Raw genomic sequence first — 17,582 nt, 5'->3', positions numbered from 1 at the left:
CCCCCTGGGTTCCTCCGGGGAACCGTTCACCCTGGGTTCCTCCGGGGAACCGTTCCCTCTGGGTTCCTCCGGGGAACCGTTCCCTCTGGGTTCCTCCAGGGAACCGTTCACCCTGGGTTCCTCCGGGGAACCGTTCCCCCTGGGTTCCTACGGGGAACCGTTCCCTCTGGGTTCCTCCGGGGAACCGTTCCCCCTGGGTTCCTACGGGGAACCGTTCCCCCTGGGTTCCTACGGGGAACCGTTCCCTCTGGGTTCCTACGGGGAACCGTTCCCTCTGGGTTCCTCCGGGGAACCGTTCCCTCTGGGTTCCTTTGGGGAACTGTTCCCTCTGGGTTCCTCCGGGGAACCGTTCCCCCTGGGTTCCTCCAGGGAACCGTTCCCCCTGGGTTCCTACGGGGAACCGTTCCCTCTGGGTTCCTCCAGGGAACCGTTCCCCCTGGGTTCCTACGGGGAACCGTTCCCCCTGGGTTCCTACGGGGAACCGTTCCCTCTGGGTTCCTACGGGGAACCGTTCCCTCTGGGTTCCTCCGGGGAACCGTTCCCTCTGGGTTCCTTTGGGGAACTGTTCCCTCTGGGTTCCTTTGGGGAACCGTTCCCTCTAGGTCCCACCGGGGAACCGTTCCCCCTGGGTTCCTTTGGGGAACCCTTCCCTCTGGGTCCCACCAGGAGCGATGGTCAACAGATCTTAGACTGTTTGAAGATTTTTCCATAGATCTGATGTTCAGATCTATGGAAACTACTTGACAAACTGATGGCTGCTGTTTGCAAAGCAGCCATCAGCGAAATATTGACAAAGTTTTACTCATGTTGCTAATGGAAACTCAGCTAATGTCCTTCTGTAGGTTGGGATTGTTGGCAGTAAAAACAATCGGAGGATCTGCGTCGACGCAAACAGGAGAGAAAATCTGTGCAAGAGGAAATAAACTCCAACGTTTAAAGGAGGGGGAGGCTGGTCAAACATCTGAGAGTTTGGTTGCTTCCCAGCAGAGAGGATCTGATTCGTCCAACAAGTTTCCTCCTGAATCTTTTCCAGGTGAATCTAAACTGGACAGAAACGCCCAGAACTGTGGAGGAAGACTTTACTTTACTGGTTCTGGATGTGAATGTGCAGCAAATCCAGTGGAAATGTTCTGTTGAGCAGAAACGTCTTTCTTTCAGTGTGGATGAAACGCAACATTTTATGAGCTGCAGGATTTACCAATCTGTTTCTAATAAGCAGCAGTAATAACGGTGTTATTACTGTGTGATTGCAGCAATGTGCTTATTAGAAACATCGTTGGTGTTTGTGAACCTTCACTCTGCCGCCGGTGAACACTGAGCTCTGACAGAAAGCAGCGTTATCGGTGACGCCAGCACAGGATGAGACGTTTGGGTGCAGTTGGACTTTTCTGAGTCATGCCGAGTTATCGGCGCTGCTCAGGCGTGATGGCCGACGCGGTGACATCATCACTGACACCTGCTGTCTGATAACAGGAAGGTCACTGATGCTGCAGGTTCTGTCTGACCAGGACAGAAGCGGTTCAGTTTCCCTCCTCTGAGTTCAGAACCAGATGAAAAAAGGAGAACATGTGAGTTATTATAAGTTGTTGAGAAAATTACCACTTCCTTCCTTCCATCAGCATGAAGAGCCTCTTCCGGAGGTTTCTGCACCTTTCTGCTCTGGCTTCCAGCTGAGGACTTCATCCTGTAATGTGGATCATTTTCCTGAATACTTTTGCAATCAGCATGGGGCCAATTACAGTCGCTCTGGTGTTAACAGGAGCGGTTCTGTTTGGATGAGCCGGACCCAGCTGACAGTGATCAGAACCTGATTAAAACGGCCTCACATCAGCGCAAATCGATGGAATATTTTTGTGTCTATGGCAACGGCTACCTGCTGCATGCATTGATAACGGTTTTTATGCCAGAAGGTGTAATTTCAGCCTGGAATGACCAAGAAGCATCTTAAGAGAAAAAACCTTCAATGTTTAGCAGAGTGGAGGAAAAACGGCACTTTTTTATTTTCCTACTACATAAAAATAACGTTAAGGGATAAAAAGTAAAAATATTAACAACAGTCCAGTTTTCACTAATTAACACAGAATTTATTAATATTGAAAAAAAAACTTTCAAGCACAGTTAAAGTCACTCAATAAGGGATTAAAAACATGCAGCACCAACAGCCAACAACTTCCTGGTTGTTGATCATGTGACAGTAAAAACACCTGATCCGAGTGCAGCCGTGTTTTTATTCAATTTATTTTTGTAATTCCAATTTGTACAATCATGTGGAATGGAGACAGCAGCTGGTGGCCTGGAAAGAGGAAACGTGGCTCGACCCAGTCTGGTCGGTGCTGCAGAACCAGAGTAAGGACAACGTGTGAAAGTTCAACATTTTCACATCCAACCTGGTCAATGAGCATCATGACCATCAGAGGTTCAGACTCTGGACCGACCAGCAGAGCTAAACCTTTAGCCAACTGGGAGTCTGATCTGTTTGACTCCAGTGTCTGAATCTGGACCTGAAAACTTTGGATAAAAGTTTCTCCTGCGTCACATCAGAACCCTGAACGCATCTCTGGGATTATTTCTCAGGTGTGAAGAAACGAGGCGAGGAAAGAAATGTTCTCATGAAACACTGAAACACCTGATGCAATCTCTGAGCTCAGCCTCGTTTCCGGTCCAGAACCGGAGCGGATCAGCCTCATCCACCGGGTTCTGCTGCAGGCTGTCGGGTCCAGCAGGACCAGCAGACAGAGGAGATCTCCGTCACGCCACACCAGCACTTCCTCCTTTCATTAAAGGTGATGCATGTAATTATGAGCTCCTCGGCTTCAGAGTCCATCTCTCATCGTCGCTGGATTAATTTTCCTTTAACAAAAGTCTCTCCTTCACTCTGAGGTGTAATTGAAGAGATAAAAAGACCTTTTTGTGACTTTCTAGAGGTCTGCAGACATCAGAGTGCCGAGCTCAGTAATGAACACAGTAATTTGCTTTGACTTGTGTGTGTGTGTGTGTGTGTGTGTGTCCATGTGTGAAATAAGAGCAGAAAAGTGATGTTCTGTCAGACATCAGACAGAAACAGGTTTTGTCTGAACGCCGGTGAGGACGACGCCTGAATTAGAGCTCAGAGCCATAAAAGCAGAATTAATGTTTTCTTTGTCTGCAAACATCGATGCGTTCACGTCTGGACGACAGAAACCAGAGCTTCGGTTTGTTACCCCTCAGAGTCCAGAAACAGAACCACCTCCGTTTGAGCTCAGGTTTGTTGGACAGATCTTTATGAAAAGCAGCTTTTGTTTCAGAATGATCAAATCCAGATGATTGATAGGAATAACACGACTGTTGAAGCCATAAATTTGAGTCTGTGAGGCATGAAGGAGAAGTTCTGGTCGTTTCTTTCATGGAGAATTTCAAAGGATTTGTTTTTAAAGTTCAGGTCATTTAAATGAGGCATTTAGGGGAAGAAAAGAAAACTCGGCATAAAGGACGCGGATCTGTGGGATCTCTGAGTGTGTGCAGGCGCTGAGCTCGTTTTTCACTTCTGAACCAACAGGATGTTGATTCAGACGTTTTCTGATTTAAAATCTTGCAGCGTCACACAGAGACGAGGCAGGTCGCCTTCTGGCAAACGCAAATACCAAACAGTAAAAGTAAAAAACGGTCATTTTAAAGAGTTAAAATCCCTTTTCTTCCAGTCATTTTTAAACGGATAAAAATCCTCTGCAGAAGCTTTGAGCTTCGCTCTGCAGGAAGTAAAGTATCCATCTATGCTGGAAACTGGAAGTCGGAGCTGGTTTCACAGTGGTCCAGTTAAAGTCAGAGAAGTCGAGTTTTCAACATGGCGTCCGCCAAGACGAGGAAAACTTAACATTCGTACAAACATCGTTCTAAGTTTTCCTTTCCATAAGGAATCTCCATTTTTAATTTGATCCGTTTACAAACAGACGCACCATTAGTCTGCTCCTGTTAATGATTAGAAACGTTATTTTGTTCTTAAAAGTTATCAAAGGAATAAATGACATTAATTTTAAAATTTTAAAAAATATGCACCTCCTTCTTAACTTTACCTTAAAGTATATTAGGAAACATTTTACTAGAATACATTTAAAAAATAACTCCACATACAGTAACATGAACATAACAGAGCTTTGATTACAGCTCCTTCAAACTTTACACTTTTAAATTTCACATCATATTTTCTGCCTCAGTGTGACGATGTTTTGCTTTCTTAACAATAAAAACCCCAAAATAATCCAAGTAAAACCCAGAACCGCCACGGATCGATTCAGATGATCGATCCGCAGGACGTTTATGCTCCACAACGTAGATCTATTGTTTCCAGATTGTCTCCAGGCGATGAGCACACACTCCTAAACTTTAAACTTTTAGCTGAATGTTCCTGAAGGATCTTCAACCTGATTCTGTTCAGAAACAGCAGAAACGTGTTCATGTGCTGCAAACGGCAGATTCTGACCGGCTTTGGTCCGTTTTCACAGAGCTTCTTGTTTTACTGATAAATTATCTCTGTAAGTGCTCCGCCAGAAAAGAAGAGGATCGCCATGGCAACCAGTGACGCAGAAACGTCCTGGGTTTCTTCGTCTCGTTATGTTTCTCTTTATTGTTCCATCAGAGATTTCCCCGTTAAAAACCAGGAAGAATTCAAATAAAACGGAAGAAAGCCTCATCAGACGCAGAGAGAAGATGTTTCACAGTTTAGATCAGGTCAAAGGTCAGGTCAAAGGTCAGTTTCTGGTGTTTGCTGCACCGGAAACTTTTATCAACCAAAGTATTTTCTGATTTTTTTCCTGAGTTTAGTGAACATTTGAAATAAAATTGAAAATCTGAAGTGACTTGTTTGATTAATGAGCCGCCATGAATGAGGCAATAAGTCAGAAAAATACAGTTTATTTTATGTTGATATGGAAGCAAATGACTCTTCCTCAAACTGGGATGTTCACAGAGGAAATTACACAAAGAGGAGCAAAAAACCCAAAGCTTTTATGCAGATTACCTCAAATATCCGTTTTTGAAATTGTAGAGAATATTTAGCAGGTTTTGGAAAACGTTCTGGTTAAACTGTCTCTGCTTTAGAGGCTGACCACAGAGTCTTTGTTCCCAGGATTCATTTATATGAGCGTCACTGACTGGTGGATCTGAAAGTGTTTTTATAAACTGACTGAACTGTAAAAAGACCAATTTGCATGATTTAAATACATCTACAGTAAAGTGAACGCTGGAACCCAGTTTTAGTTTCCGGTGCCGCATCAGATCCTGGATCAGAGCAGCTTCCTGCGGCCGGCTCTCAATCTGCATTAGAATATTAGAATATTGTTATTGTGGATTAAACCATGTTGTTTTCCCTGATGCTTCACTCTGACGGAAACATGAAGCTGAGCAGAACCCGACGTCTAAACGTGGCGGCTCTAAAGCTGCACAGCATCAAAATCAGCCCAATATGTTCTGGTTTTGAATAGAAATCTGCTTGATTATGAAATAAATTATTAATAAATGAACAACTTCCTACAAACTTGGCTAAAACAATCCATAGAACTCAGTTTGGATGTTTTAGAGCAGGACGTTCGGGACAGTGGAGCTGAAATCCTGCAGCTTTTAAATGTTTCTCTGCTGAATTTGAAGTAAAGTCTGGAATTACAAATATTTCTCCAGGCTGTTTTTGTCCCGAGTACGATGGTCTGTTAGGGCCAGACTGAGAGAATTGATCTATTTTTAATTGAAAGGGTTAAGTTTTCAAATGATCTGAATGAAGGTGTAATATTACCAAAGAAAAACATTAAATTATGAGAAAAAAGTTGTTTTATCGAGTGAAAAGCTTGGATAAAATGATCTGGATGTGAAGCGAGCAGCTCAGCCAAAGTTCTGCTGCTGATGTGGTGAAAAATGAAGTTTTCCTGTAAAACTGAAACCAAATTCAAACTTCACAGATGCTCAACGTTCTTCATTTAACACAGTGGGAAAAACATGGATTCTCCTAAAATTACGACTTTATTCTTGTGTTATTACATTATATTGTCTTACAGCTTTATTCTCTATAATATGAAATCTTCATATTATTACAACTTTATTCTCATTATTACTCTATTTTTGTAGTATTCCACATTTATTCTGGTAATATTTTTCTTCTCATATTTTGATGACTGTTCTCGTAATATTTAGATTTTATTGCCGCATGTCTATTCTTACATTGTTGCAACTTTATTCTGATTACAGCAGCTTGTTTTATCAAACTGTTTTATTCTGTTTTGTCTGGACTCTGAGTGTTTCTGTCGCTTAGTGTGTTTCTGCAGGTCACGTGACCGGCGCTGCTCTGCAGCCGCATCGTGATGAAAGCCCAGTGAAATGCAAACCCTGACGGGAATCTGAAGCATCTGTTTGCATGACAGCAGAGTAAAAATGTACAGTAGTTTTGACCCAGATCTTTCAGCGGCAGGAACATGACGGCCCCCTGCAGGTGCAACGTCTCATCAGCACCAAGACGAGCAGAAACTGCAGATCTTCTTCACTTTGAGCCACTTAATGACGTTTTCTGCACACACACGTTCAGGAGGTCTCACTCTGATCCGGTGCAGCTGGACGGTTTCCAGACGTTTTTATTCAGGTAAACTGAGGGAAAGCAGGAGGAGTCAGAGGGCTGCTGCTGCTGGAAGACTGAAAATTTAATCAGCATCAGAAACTGCATGCAATATTTACTTTGTGTTAAAATTGTGTTTAGGAAGAATCAGAGGAGTTTTTCTCAAATGCATTGTGACAACAAAGCTTTCTGCAGATCCATATTAAACACTATAACTCTTCAGTTGTTCTTAGGTTATTGTTTGGTCCTTTCCTGGCTGCAGTTTCAGTTTTCGCTGTGTTCAATTTTTCATTCTAAATGTAATAAAGATGTAATTCATCCTGAGAGCCGAAGCTTGCCTTCATCCTGTGGAAGGTGCTTCTGTCGTCTCATGTAAAGGTTACATCTTTAGTCCTGTAACTCTGGCAACAGAGGAAGGGGTTAAAGTTTTATCACATAGCAACAACAGCGGGCGTAGGAGGAGGAGCTGAAACACCTCCAACTGGAAGAATCCTCTTAAAATCCGTTTCCAAGGTTTCCCGGTACGTCTCAGGACACGATCCGGGACGCCGGAGATGTTTGGAGCTTCCAGAGATCTTTAAATGGTTTTCCATGAGCTCTTCTGTCTCACATGTCTGGTTTTACTGGAGAGGTTCAGGCTTCATGGCCCGTTCTGAGGTTTTCTGCTGCTGAGGAGGAGCAGGCAGATCATCAGCTCCAAAAGGAACAGTAATAAATGGAGAAGATATTACGATTATTAAAAATATGTACATAAGAGGGTCAATTTAGACCTGGAAACCTCCATCACTAACACAAAAGGATTCTAAGAATTATCAAAATGTTTAAAATTTTAAAAGTTAATCTTCAGGTTATGAAGTTCCAGGGAAATAAAGCTGCAGCAACGACTTTCTGTACACTGAAGCAATGCAGGAATCACAGCAACGACCTGAATTCATCTCAAGCATCGGCGATTCACTCACCTCAGTATGCAAGATGCTTAAATGAAAGTGAAACTGACTGTACAACCCATTTTCTGATTAGTTATTTAATATTAACCTTTATGTGGCTTTCAGATTATTGAAATGTCCTCAAATATTTAAAACATGAGCAGTAAATGACAAAGGTAATGCAGCAGTTAAACACTATGAATCACACAACTCAACACTTTTTGCGTTTTTCCTGCTTTAAGAACAAAAATAATCACACCAACGTTTTAACAGGAAGCTGGTTTTATGAAATCGAGGCCCAACAAAAGGATCCAGGTGATTTTTAGTCCGTTTGTCCAAATGAAGGTAAGTCAGTTTATTTCTGGGTATCGATCAGAACGACACCCAGGATGGGACCTTGAGGAACTCCGCCTGAAAGTGGGGCTGCACTTAAACATCACCTGAAGAAAAATAAATCTGCATTCATCATTTAAATAAAGCAAACAAAATGTTTTACATTTCAGATAATCCAATATCCACACAAATAGTTCCTCTCCTCCCAGTAAACATTCCAGCACATCTTATAAAACTGATACTTCCAGAACTTTGTTCCATCTCCACCTTTAAGACCTGAAACTTTTCAGTTTGTCAGTTTAGCTGCCAGACTCCCAGGTTTAGTGAAGTCTGACCCACTTCACTGCAGTTTCTGAACAAAATGAGCCGTAAATAGAACAGAGTGACTGACGGGATGAAGAGGCAGATCAACAGGAGAAAAACAACAACTTTGTCCAACTCTGAGCTAATCATCACTAATTAGCTTCAGCAGCAGCTCACTTCAGAGACGCTCCTGACATCTGATTAAAAACGGTTATTTATGAAAGATCCACTTGTTGCTTCGACTCTTTGGACTGCTGAAAACGGAAACACTTCCAGACACTTCAGTCTTGCTGCTGCTGCTCTCATCGTGCCTCGACGGAAAAGTCACAACTCGACTTTTTACTTTGCTGTTGTCAGTCGCCAGTGAATTCTTCGTTTTTGTATGTTGAAGAAGTTTGCAGACGAGTTTAAAAAAACAAAGCAGCAGGTCAGGAAAAGCCTGAGGAAGGTGGAGGTTTGCTCTATGCCACAGATGTCAAACTCAAGGCCCGGGGGCCAAATCTGGCCCGCTGTAGCTTTTTATGTGGCCCTCTGGACTCCAAATTACATCAATAAGTCCTTCCAGTTTTTCACAAATCTGCAAAAATCACACAAAATCAACAAATTTCCACATTTTTTCCTGATTTTACTGCTAATTTTCTCAAAATTGGTCAAAAACGTTGAATCCGTAACTGATACGACGAGTGATAAAGAGTCACATTTGACATCATACATTAGTGTAAATATTGTAAAAGAATAATGATTACAAATATTTCTTAATATTCACCACAAAATCTTCACCACATTTTGATTGCAAAAATAAACACTAAAATAATCACAAATCCCAGAGGAACAGCTATTTATTGATATTTTAACAGTTTTATTGGTTTTATCAATAGATTCTGGTGCAACCGGCCCTTTAAGAACATTCAGATTTTTGATTCGGCCCAAAATAAAAATGAGTTTGACACCACTGCTCTACGCTAACGCGTAATGACAAGCAGCAAGATTTAAAAAATATGAATGATATAAAGATTAATGCCACTTATTAAACCAGCAAGCAGGAAGCAACGACATTTAAACTGGGATTAACAGAAAAACAGTAAGAAATCTGACATGTTCAAAACAAGACGTTGAGCTGATTGTTGGATTCTTTATTCAGGTTCCTGCTGGTTTAATAAAAGCATCTAGACGTTGCAGATCTTCTGCAGGTGTTGGTGAAACATCCTTCAGAGCTGCTGCAACACGTCCAAACCCGGCTAACGCAGACTGCATGGGGAACGGCCAGCGTCGAATCAATTTTTCATAACTCCGTTTTAATTAGCAGGACCAATGATGATGGATCGCTGCTGACGGAAAAACTTGGAGACGGAAGTTAAAAATGGAAAAGCTGTGAAAGGGAAACCAATAATCCTGATGTTTCTGTTACAGGTTAAAGTTTCAGCCTCTTTCAGACATGATGCCGACCAGCAGCAGGTCGGACTGGTGTGAAAAACGTCCCACCTGAATCCTCACCTGGCGACGACCTTCGGCTTCTACTGCACGTTTCTCACTCCGGTGCCAAACACTCGGCTGCTACCTGGACTTTACATCTCTGAGGAGACTCTTCCCTCCATAGTACAGGTCAAAGGTCAATAAAAGGAAAGCCAACGTCTCTGCAGACCCCACACATCCTGGACACAAACAGTTTGGACCTTTAGCTTCAGGTTGGTGCTGTGGGGAGCGTTTCCCTCCAGGCTGGCCGATCCGGTTCTCACCGCGTCTGCGTGGACAGGCTGGGGAATAAATCTGATTTCTCCTCACTTTTCTCAAACGGCTTCTCCTCCAGTCTTCCTCCAGATTCTGCAGCACATTTAAGACGAGGTTTTAAACCGTCAGACGTTTCAAACTCACCGGCAAGAAACTTAACCTGAAGGCTCTGCGGTTTCCTCCGGCAGAAAGTACAAAGCGTTTCCAGAGGACAAGAACTTCATTATGTGTTTAACGGGTTTCTGACAACAGAACGAACTGGGAGGCAAACGGAGCCGCACACAGATTCATCAGCAGATAATTTCTCCTAATCTCCCCCCTGCTGCTTTAATCAGCGCAGAATAAACAGACCTGCCCTCTCTTTATGTAAAACATCCAGTGTTTGCCAGATAAAGCTGGACCGTTGCAGAGTTCACCCAAAGAGCAGATTTACAGCCTCAGAAACGCGTCACAAACTTTTACATATTCCCTCCAAACCTCCATGCATGATTGCATCTTTTATTGAGCAAAATTTAATCTGATTTTTATCTCCTACAGTCCATCAGGCTATTGTTAGCTGGTTAATTAGCTGTGCTGTTAGCGGTTAGCTCGCCTGTCGCCTGTTGCCATGCCAACGGTGCCTGAAAGACAGCACCAGGCCACGCCCCTTTACTCTCCACTCTGGTTTCCACAGCAGGACTTCATGACGTCATATAATGAAACTTTATCTGAAGTTTCGCATCCGACAGACAGACAGACGACCTGACCAGGTGACCCGGCCTTCGCTGGAGGTCAGAACCAGAACCCCCCCTGACCCAACCGGGGACAAGGGTGTTAGAAAACGGACGGACGGATAAAACAAGAATGAATTCAAACGGAACCAGACCGACCCAGAGCCAGACCCGGGTTTGGAGCTCAGAGTTCGATTCACACCTCGGAAACCGAACCGGACCTTCTAACAGGTTGGAGTTGGATTAAAGCGGACTGCACAGGAACACATCCTCCCTCTTTTCTTTTTCTGTCTACAGTGACCTTAATACGTCGCAGAACAATCATCTGCTCTAAGAGCTGAAGTATGAGCCTTCATCGCTCTCCTCCTCCTCCTCCTCCTCTGCTCATGTCATCACCTCTCAGAGAGACTTCATGACCTCCATCCTCACCTGAGCAATCAGAGAGGCGCTGAGCGGCAGGAGAGGTGAGAATGAGAAGGTTGATTTATTCCTGACGCAGGATGGAGATCTCTGGCTTGTCAGGTTTATGCTGCTGCTGCAGCATCACTACGGCTCTGCGCTGCTGCAGCATCACTACGGCTCGAGCTGCTGCTGCAGCATCACTACGGCTCCGAGCTGCTGCTGCTGCTGCAGCATCACTACGGCTCCGAGCTGCTGCTGCTGCTGCAGCATCACTACGGCTCCGAGCTGCTGCTGCTGCTGCAGCATCACTACGGCTCTGAGCTGCTGATGCAGCATCACTACGGCTCTGAGCTGCTGCTGCAGCATCACTACGGCTCAGAGCTGCTGCTGCAGCATCACTACGGCTCTGAGCTGCTGCTGCAGCATCACTACGGCTCCGCCCTGCTGCAGCATCACTACGGCTCTGAGCTGCTGCTGCAGCATCACTACGGCTCTGAGCTGCTGCTGCAGCATCACTACGGCTCCGCCCTGCTGCAGCATCACTACGGCTCCGCGCTGCTGCTGCAGCAGCATCACTACGGCTCCGCGCTGCTGCTGCAGCAGCATCACTACGGCTCTGAGCTGCTGATGCAGCATCACTACGGCTCTGAGCTGCTGCTGCAGCATCACTACGGCTCAGAGCTGCTGCTGCAGCATCACTACGGCTCTGAGCTGCTGCTGCAGCATCACTACGGCTCCGCCCTGCTGCAGCATCACTACGGCTCCGCGCTGCTGCTGCAGCAGCATCACTACGGCTCTGAGCTGCTGATGCAGCATCACTACGGCTCTGAGCTGCTGCTGCAGCATCACTACGGCTCAGAGCTGCTGCTGCAGCATCACTACGGCTCTGAGCTGCTGCTGCAGCATCACTACGGCTCCGCCCTGCTGCAGCATCACTACGGCTCCGCGCTGCTGCTGCAGCATCACTAAGGCTCCGAGCTGCTGCTGCATCACTACGGCTCTGAGCTGCTGCTGCAGCATCACTACGGATCCACCCTGCTGCAGCATCACTACGGCTCCGAGCTGCTGCTGCAGCATCACTACGGCTTCGCGCTGCTGCTGCAGCATCACTACGGCTCAGAGCTGCTGCTGCAGCATCACTACGGCTCCGCCCTGCTGCAGCATCACTACGGCTCCGAGCTGCTGCTGCAGCATCACTACGGCTTCGCGCTGCTGCTGCAGCATCACTACGGCTCAGAGCTGCTGCTGCAGCATCACTACGGCTCTGAGCTGCTGCTGCAGCATCACTACGGCTCCACCCTGCTGCAGCATCACTACGGCTCCGAGCTGCTGCTGCAGCATCACTACGGCTTCGCGCTGCTGCTGCAGCATCACTACGGCTCAGAGCTGCTGCTGCAGCATCACTACGGCTCTGAGCTGCTGCTGCAGCATCACTACGGCTCCGCCCTGCTGCAGCATCACTACGGCTCCGCCCTGCTGCAGCATCACTACGGCTCCGCGCTGCTGCTGCAGCATCACTAAGGCTCCGAGCTGCTGCTGCATCACTACGGCTCTGAGCTGCTGCTGCAGCATCACTACGGCTCCGAGCTGCTGCTGCAGCATCACTACGGATCCACCCTGCTGCAGCATCACTACGGCTCCACCCTGCTGCAGCATCACTACGGCTCCGAGCTGCTGCTGCAGCATCACTACGGCTCAGAGCTGCTGCTGCAGCATCACTACGGCTCCGCCCTGCTGCAGCATCACTACGGCTCCGAGCTGCTGCTGCAGCATCACTACGGCTCCGCCCTGCTGCAGCATCACTACGGCTCTGAGCTGCTGCTGCAGCATCACTACGGCTCTGAGCTGCTGCTGCAGCATCACTACGGCTCCGCCCTGCTGCAGCATCACTACGGCTCCGCGCTGCTGCTGCAGCAGCATCACTACGGCTCTGAGCTGCTGATGCAGCATCACTACGGCTCTGAGCTGCTGCTGCAGCATCACTACGGCTCAGAGCTGCTGCTGCAGCATCACTACGGCTCTGAGCTGCTGCTGCAGCATCACTACGGCTCCGCCCTGCTGCAGCATCACTACGGCTCCGCGCTGCTGCTGCAGCATCACTAAGGCTCCGAGCTGCTGCTGCATCACTACGGCTCTGAGCTGCTGCTGCAGCATCACTACGGATCCACCCTGCTGCAGCATCACTACGGCTCCGAGCTGCTGCTGCAGCATCACTACGGCTTCGCGCTGCTGCTGCAGCATCACTACGGCTCAGAGCTGCTGCTGCAGCATCACTACGGCTCCGCCCTGCTGCAGCATCACTACGGCTCCGAGCTGCTGCTGCAGCATCACTACGGCTTCGCGCTGCTGCTGCAGCATCACTACGGCTCAGAGCTGCTGCTGCAGCATCACTACGGCTCTGAGCTGCTGCTGCAGCATCACTACGGCTCCACCCTGCTGCAGCATCACTACGGCTCCGAGCTGCTGCTGCAGCATCACTACGGCTTCGCGCTGCTGCTGCAGCATCACTACGGCTCAGAGCTGCTGCTGCAGCATCACTACGGCTCTGAGCTGCTGCTGCAGCATCACTACGGCTCCGCCCTGCTGCAGCATCACTACGGCTCCGCCCTGCTGCAGCATCACTACGGCTCCGCGCTGCTGCTGCAGCATCACTAAGGCTCCGAGCTGCTGCTGCATCACTACGGCTCTGAGCTGCTGCTGCAGCATCACTACGGCTCCGAGCTGCTGCTGCAGCATCACTACGGATCCACCCTGCTGCAGCATCACTACGGCTCCACCCTGCTGCAGCATCACTACGGCTCCGAGCTGCTGCTGCAGCATCACTACGGCTCAGAGCTGCTGCTGCAGCATCACTACGGCTCCGCCCTGCTGCAGCATCACTACGGCTCCGAGCTGCTGCTGCAGCATCACTACGGCTTCGCGCTGCTGCTGCAGCATCACTACGGCTCAGAGCTGCTGCTGCAGCATCACTACGGCTCTGAGCTGCTGCTGCAGCATCACTACGGCTCCACCCTGCTGCAGCATCACTACGGCTCCGAGCTGCTGCTGCAGCATCACTACGGCTCCGCGCTGCTGCTGCAGCATCACTACGGCTCCGAGCTGCTGCTGCAGCATCACTACGGCTCCGAGCTGCTGCTGCAGCATCACTACGGCTCCGCGCTGCTGCTGCAGCATCACTACGGCTCCGCCCTGCTGCAGCATCACTACGGCTCCGCGCTGCTGCTGCAGCATCACTAAGGCTCCGAGCTGCTGCTGCATCACTACGGCTCTGAGCTGCTGCTGCAGCATCACTACGGCTCTGAGCTGCTGCTGCAGCATCACTACAGCTCTGAGCTGCTGCTGCAGCATCACTAAGGCTCCGAGCTGCTGCTGCAGCATCACTACGGATCCACCCTGCTGCAGCATCACTACGGCTCCGAGCTGCTGCTGCAGCATCACTACGGCTCCGAGCTGCTGCTGCAGCATCACTACGGATCCACCCTGCTGCAGCATCACTACGGCTCCACCCTGCTGCAGCATCACTACGGCTCCGAGCTGTTGCTGCAGCATCACTACGGATCCACCCTGCTGCAGCATCACTACGGCTCCGAGCTGCTGCAGCAGCATCACTACGGCTCCGAGCTGCTGCTGCAGCATCACTACGGCTCCACCCTGCTGCAGCATCACTACGGCTCTGAGCTGCTGCAGCAGCATCACTACGGCTCTGAGCTGCTGCTGCAGCATCACTACGGCTCTGAGCTGCTGCTGCAGCATCACTACAGCTCTGAGCTGCTGCTGCAGCATCACTAAGGCTCCGAGCTGCTGCTGCAGCATCACTACGGATCCACCCTGCTGCAGCATCACTACGGCTCCACCCTGCTGCAGCATCACTACGGCTCCGAGCTGCTGCTGCAGCATCACTACGGCTCCGAGCTGCTGCTGCAGCATCACTACGGATCCACCCTGCTGCAGCATCACTACGGCTCCACCCTGCTGCAGCATCACTACGGCTCCGAGCTGTTGCTGCAGCATCACTACGGATCCACCCTGCTGCAGCATCACTACGGCTCCGAGCTGCTGCAGCAGCATCACTACGGCTCCGAGCTGCTGCTGCAGCATCACTACGGCTTCGCGCTGCTGCTGCAGCATCACTACGGCTACGCGCTGCTGCTGCAGCATCACTACAGCTCTGAGCTGCTGCTGCAGCATCACTAAGGCTCCGAGCTGCTGCTGCAGCATCACTACGGATCCACCCTGCTGCAGCATCACTACGGCTCCACCCTGCTGCAGCATCACTACGGCTCCGAGCTGCTGCTGCAGCATCACTACGGCTCCGAGCTGCTGCTGCAGCATCACTACGGATCCACCCTGCTGCAGCATCACTACGGCTCCACCCTGCTGCAGCATCACTACGGCTCCGAGCTGTTGCTGCAGCATCACTACGGATCCACCCTGCTGCAGCATCACTACGGCTCCGAGCTGCTGCAGCAGCATCACTACGGCTCCGAGCTGCTGCTGCAGCATCACTACGGCTCCGAGCTGCTGCTGCAGCATCACTACGGATCCACCCTGCTGCAGCATCACTACGGCTCCACCCTGCTGCAGCATCACTACGGCTCCGAGCTGCTGCAGCAGCATCACTACGGCTCTGAGCTGCTGCAGCAGCATCACTACGGCTCTGAGCTGCTGCTGCAGCATCACTAGCACACAAGGACACAGATGGTCCGCGGCTTTCAGAGAAAACACTCTGCTCCGACTCCATGCACACATCTGAGGATAAAAGCAGCAGAAAGGAAGAATCCAGCCTCCGCTGTGAATAATTACCGTGGCGACAGGAAGAGCCGCCACCGGTTCACAGAAACGTAAAAAACACAGAAAAACCTTCGTCCCCTGCCAGAGTCCTTCACACGATGATTCTTTGACTTTTAAATCACAGAAGTAAATGTCAGAATAAGCTTTTACGTTTGGCCCGGATCCATCTCAGATCCACTCTGCCAGGTTCAGAACCGAACCGGGAGCCTTAATAACGGCGGGCGGCTTCTGTCCAGAGCGACCTCCAGACATTTCAGTCATTCAGGATGATGTCATCACAAGTATTACATACGAGAACAGACTCGGTACATCAGAGGTCGGGTCAGGGTCCGAACAGGTTCTGCTGGGCGGATGTTTACATACACCAGCAGGTTTCCAAGCAAACATTGCAAAAACTGGCACTTCATTGGCTGCAGTGAACAGGAAGTAGAGGTTTCTAACCAGCAGGGACCAGAGAGAGACTTCCTCTGAACGTTTTGTTCCTCTGGTGAGGCACAGACCCAGTGAAGGTTTGCTGGGTTAGGACTTACATGTCAAATAAGACGGTCATGCAAAGTTTGAACCAACTTTTAAAATGTTGCAAAAAGAAGAAAAGGAGAATCTGACGTGTTTCCATCTACGGGTTTGGACCGAATCAAGCAGGGAACGTAAAGCGTAGCGGTAATGAAACAGGAAGTAGCGGCTGCTAACCAGCAGGGACCACAGATCTCAGCAAGATGGAGGGCGGAGTACTACCGGTACCAACAGGTCGACTCCGGTACCAACAGGTCGACTCCTGTACCAACAGGTCGACTCCGGTACCAACAGGTCGACTCCGGTACCAACAGGACTGAAAGGCTCAGAGAAAAAGACTTTATTCCCAAAAACAGCCTGATTAGAGTTTATAAATGCAGACAGTTTATCAACAGTTTCAATGCTCAGAAACACGAACTGTGATCAGATGAAACTAAAACTTAAAGGTTTAATAACCATCATAACTGAACTGCATATTTCTAAACATTTAACTGCCTTATTTCTTTTCTAAACTAACATTTTAATATCTGCAGTCTGTAGGAACAGCAGAATCCATCCGGCCTCTTGTGGGAGACATGATGTTGGTTTTGGCTCTTGAAGCCAGACTTGCAGCTTAACTCAGCAATCCAGCATTTATCCCTGCAGATCCCTCAGAATCTGCATCACATTATCATAAAACACATTCTGGTAGAGTTTTAGAGAAGCTACATATTTAATTCATTATATATGACTTCGTCTTCACCAGCGGTCACCTTACTATCCGTAAGATGAATTCATGTTAATCAGGTCCGCCTGCAGCAGCAGCAGGTTCACAGAGACAGAACAGGTTTTCATTCCCCGCCGGGACGCGATGCAAACAGATGAGTCAACGGCGTAATGCAGCAGGAGAACACATGACTGCTGTGTACACACGGCCATGTGCTGAGCCCTGGAGGAGACGAGCTGCAGCCGACAGACTCAGTTTAACATCTTTAAGTCATACCACAGACCAACTGAAACAATTTAATGCTCCGTTATTATGGAAACTAAGTTTATTAAACGTATTAGTGAGTCTGATGCTTGTAGCAAAATATCAAACCAAGCAGTTTAAATGGTTCAGCTGAGTGATGGTTCATCTCAGGAATCCATTCAGACTGTTTCATGGCTGAACGTCCAGTTTTCTGATTAAAAGTTTGATCTGTCCTGCTTCAATATGTGGAACTGGATCAGATCCAATAGTTTTCAAAGCATCTGCAGTTTGAACATCATTCATCTGATTTGTCATCAGAAGAAGCCAGATGTGATAAATCCAGACGTCAACAATGG

At 48.3% G+C, this 17,582-nt stretch overlaps 1 protein-coding gene across 6 annotated transcripts in view; it reads right to left on the bottom strand.

Annotated features, from left to right (window-relative positions):
• LOC103463007 (SH3 and multiple ankyrin repeat domains protein 2) overlaps window positions 1-17,582 on the bottom strand; it is a 189,521-nt gene that overhangs the window by 132,810 nt on the left and 39,129 nt on the right. For 3 of the 6 annotated variants that reach the window (XM_081605584.1, XM_081605586.1, XM_081605587.1), the window contains exon 1: window positions 1,600-1,801. The exons of 1 other annotated variant lie outside the window; for it this stretch is intronic. In XM_081605584.1, the coding sequence (XP_081461710.1) occupies window positions 1,600-1,683 (84 nt within the window). In that variant the 5' untranslated portion in view covers window positions 1,684-1,801. Of the gene's footprint in view, window positions 1-1,599; window positions 1,804-17,582 lie in introns of those variants that run through there. 2 more of the 6 variants (XM_081605589.1, XM_081605585.1) reach the window with 2 other exon arrangements.

The sequence above is a fragment of the Poecilia reticulata genome, chromosome 3 (genome assembly GCF_904066995.2).
Source record: "Poecilia reticulata chromosome 3, P_reticulata-male-v2, whole genome shotgun sequence".
NCBI lineage: Eukaryota > Metazoa > Chordata > Actinopteri > Cyprinodontiformes > Poeciliidae > Poecilia > Poecilia reticulata.
This window is presented reverse-complemented; position numbering and strand designations above follow the sequence as displayed.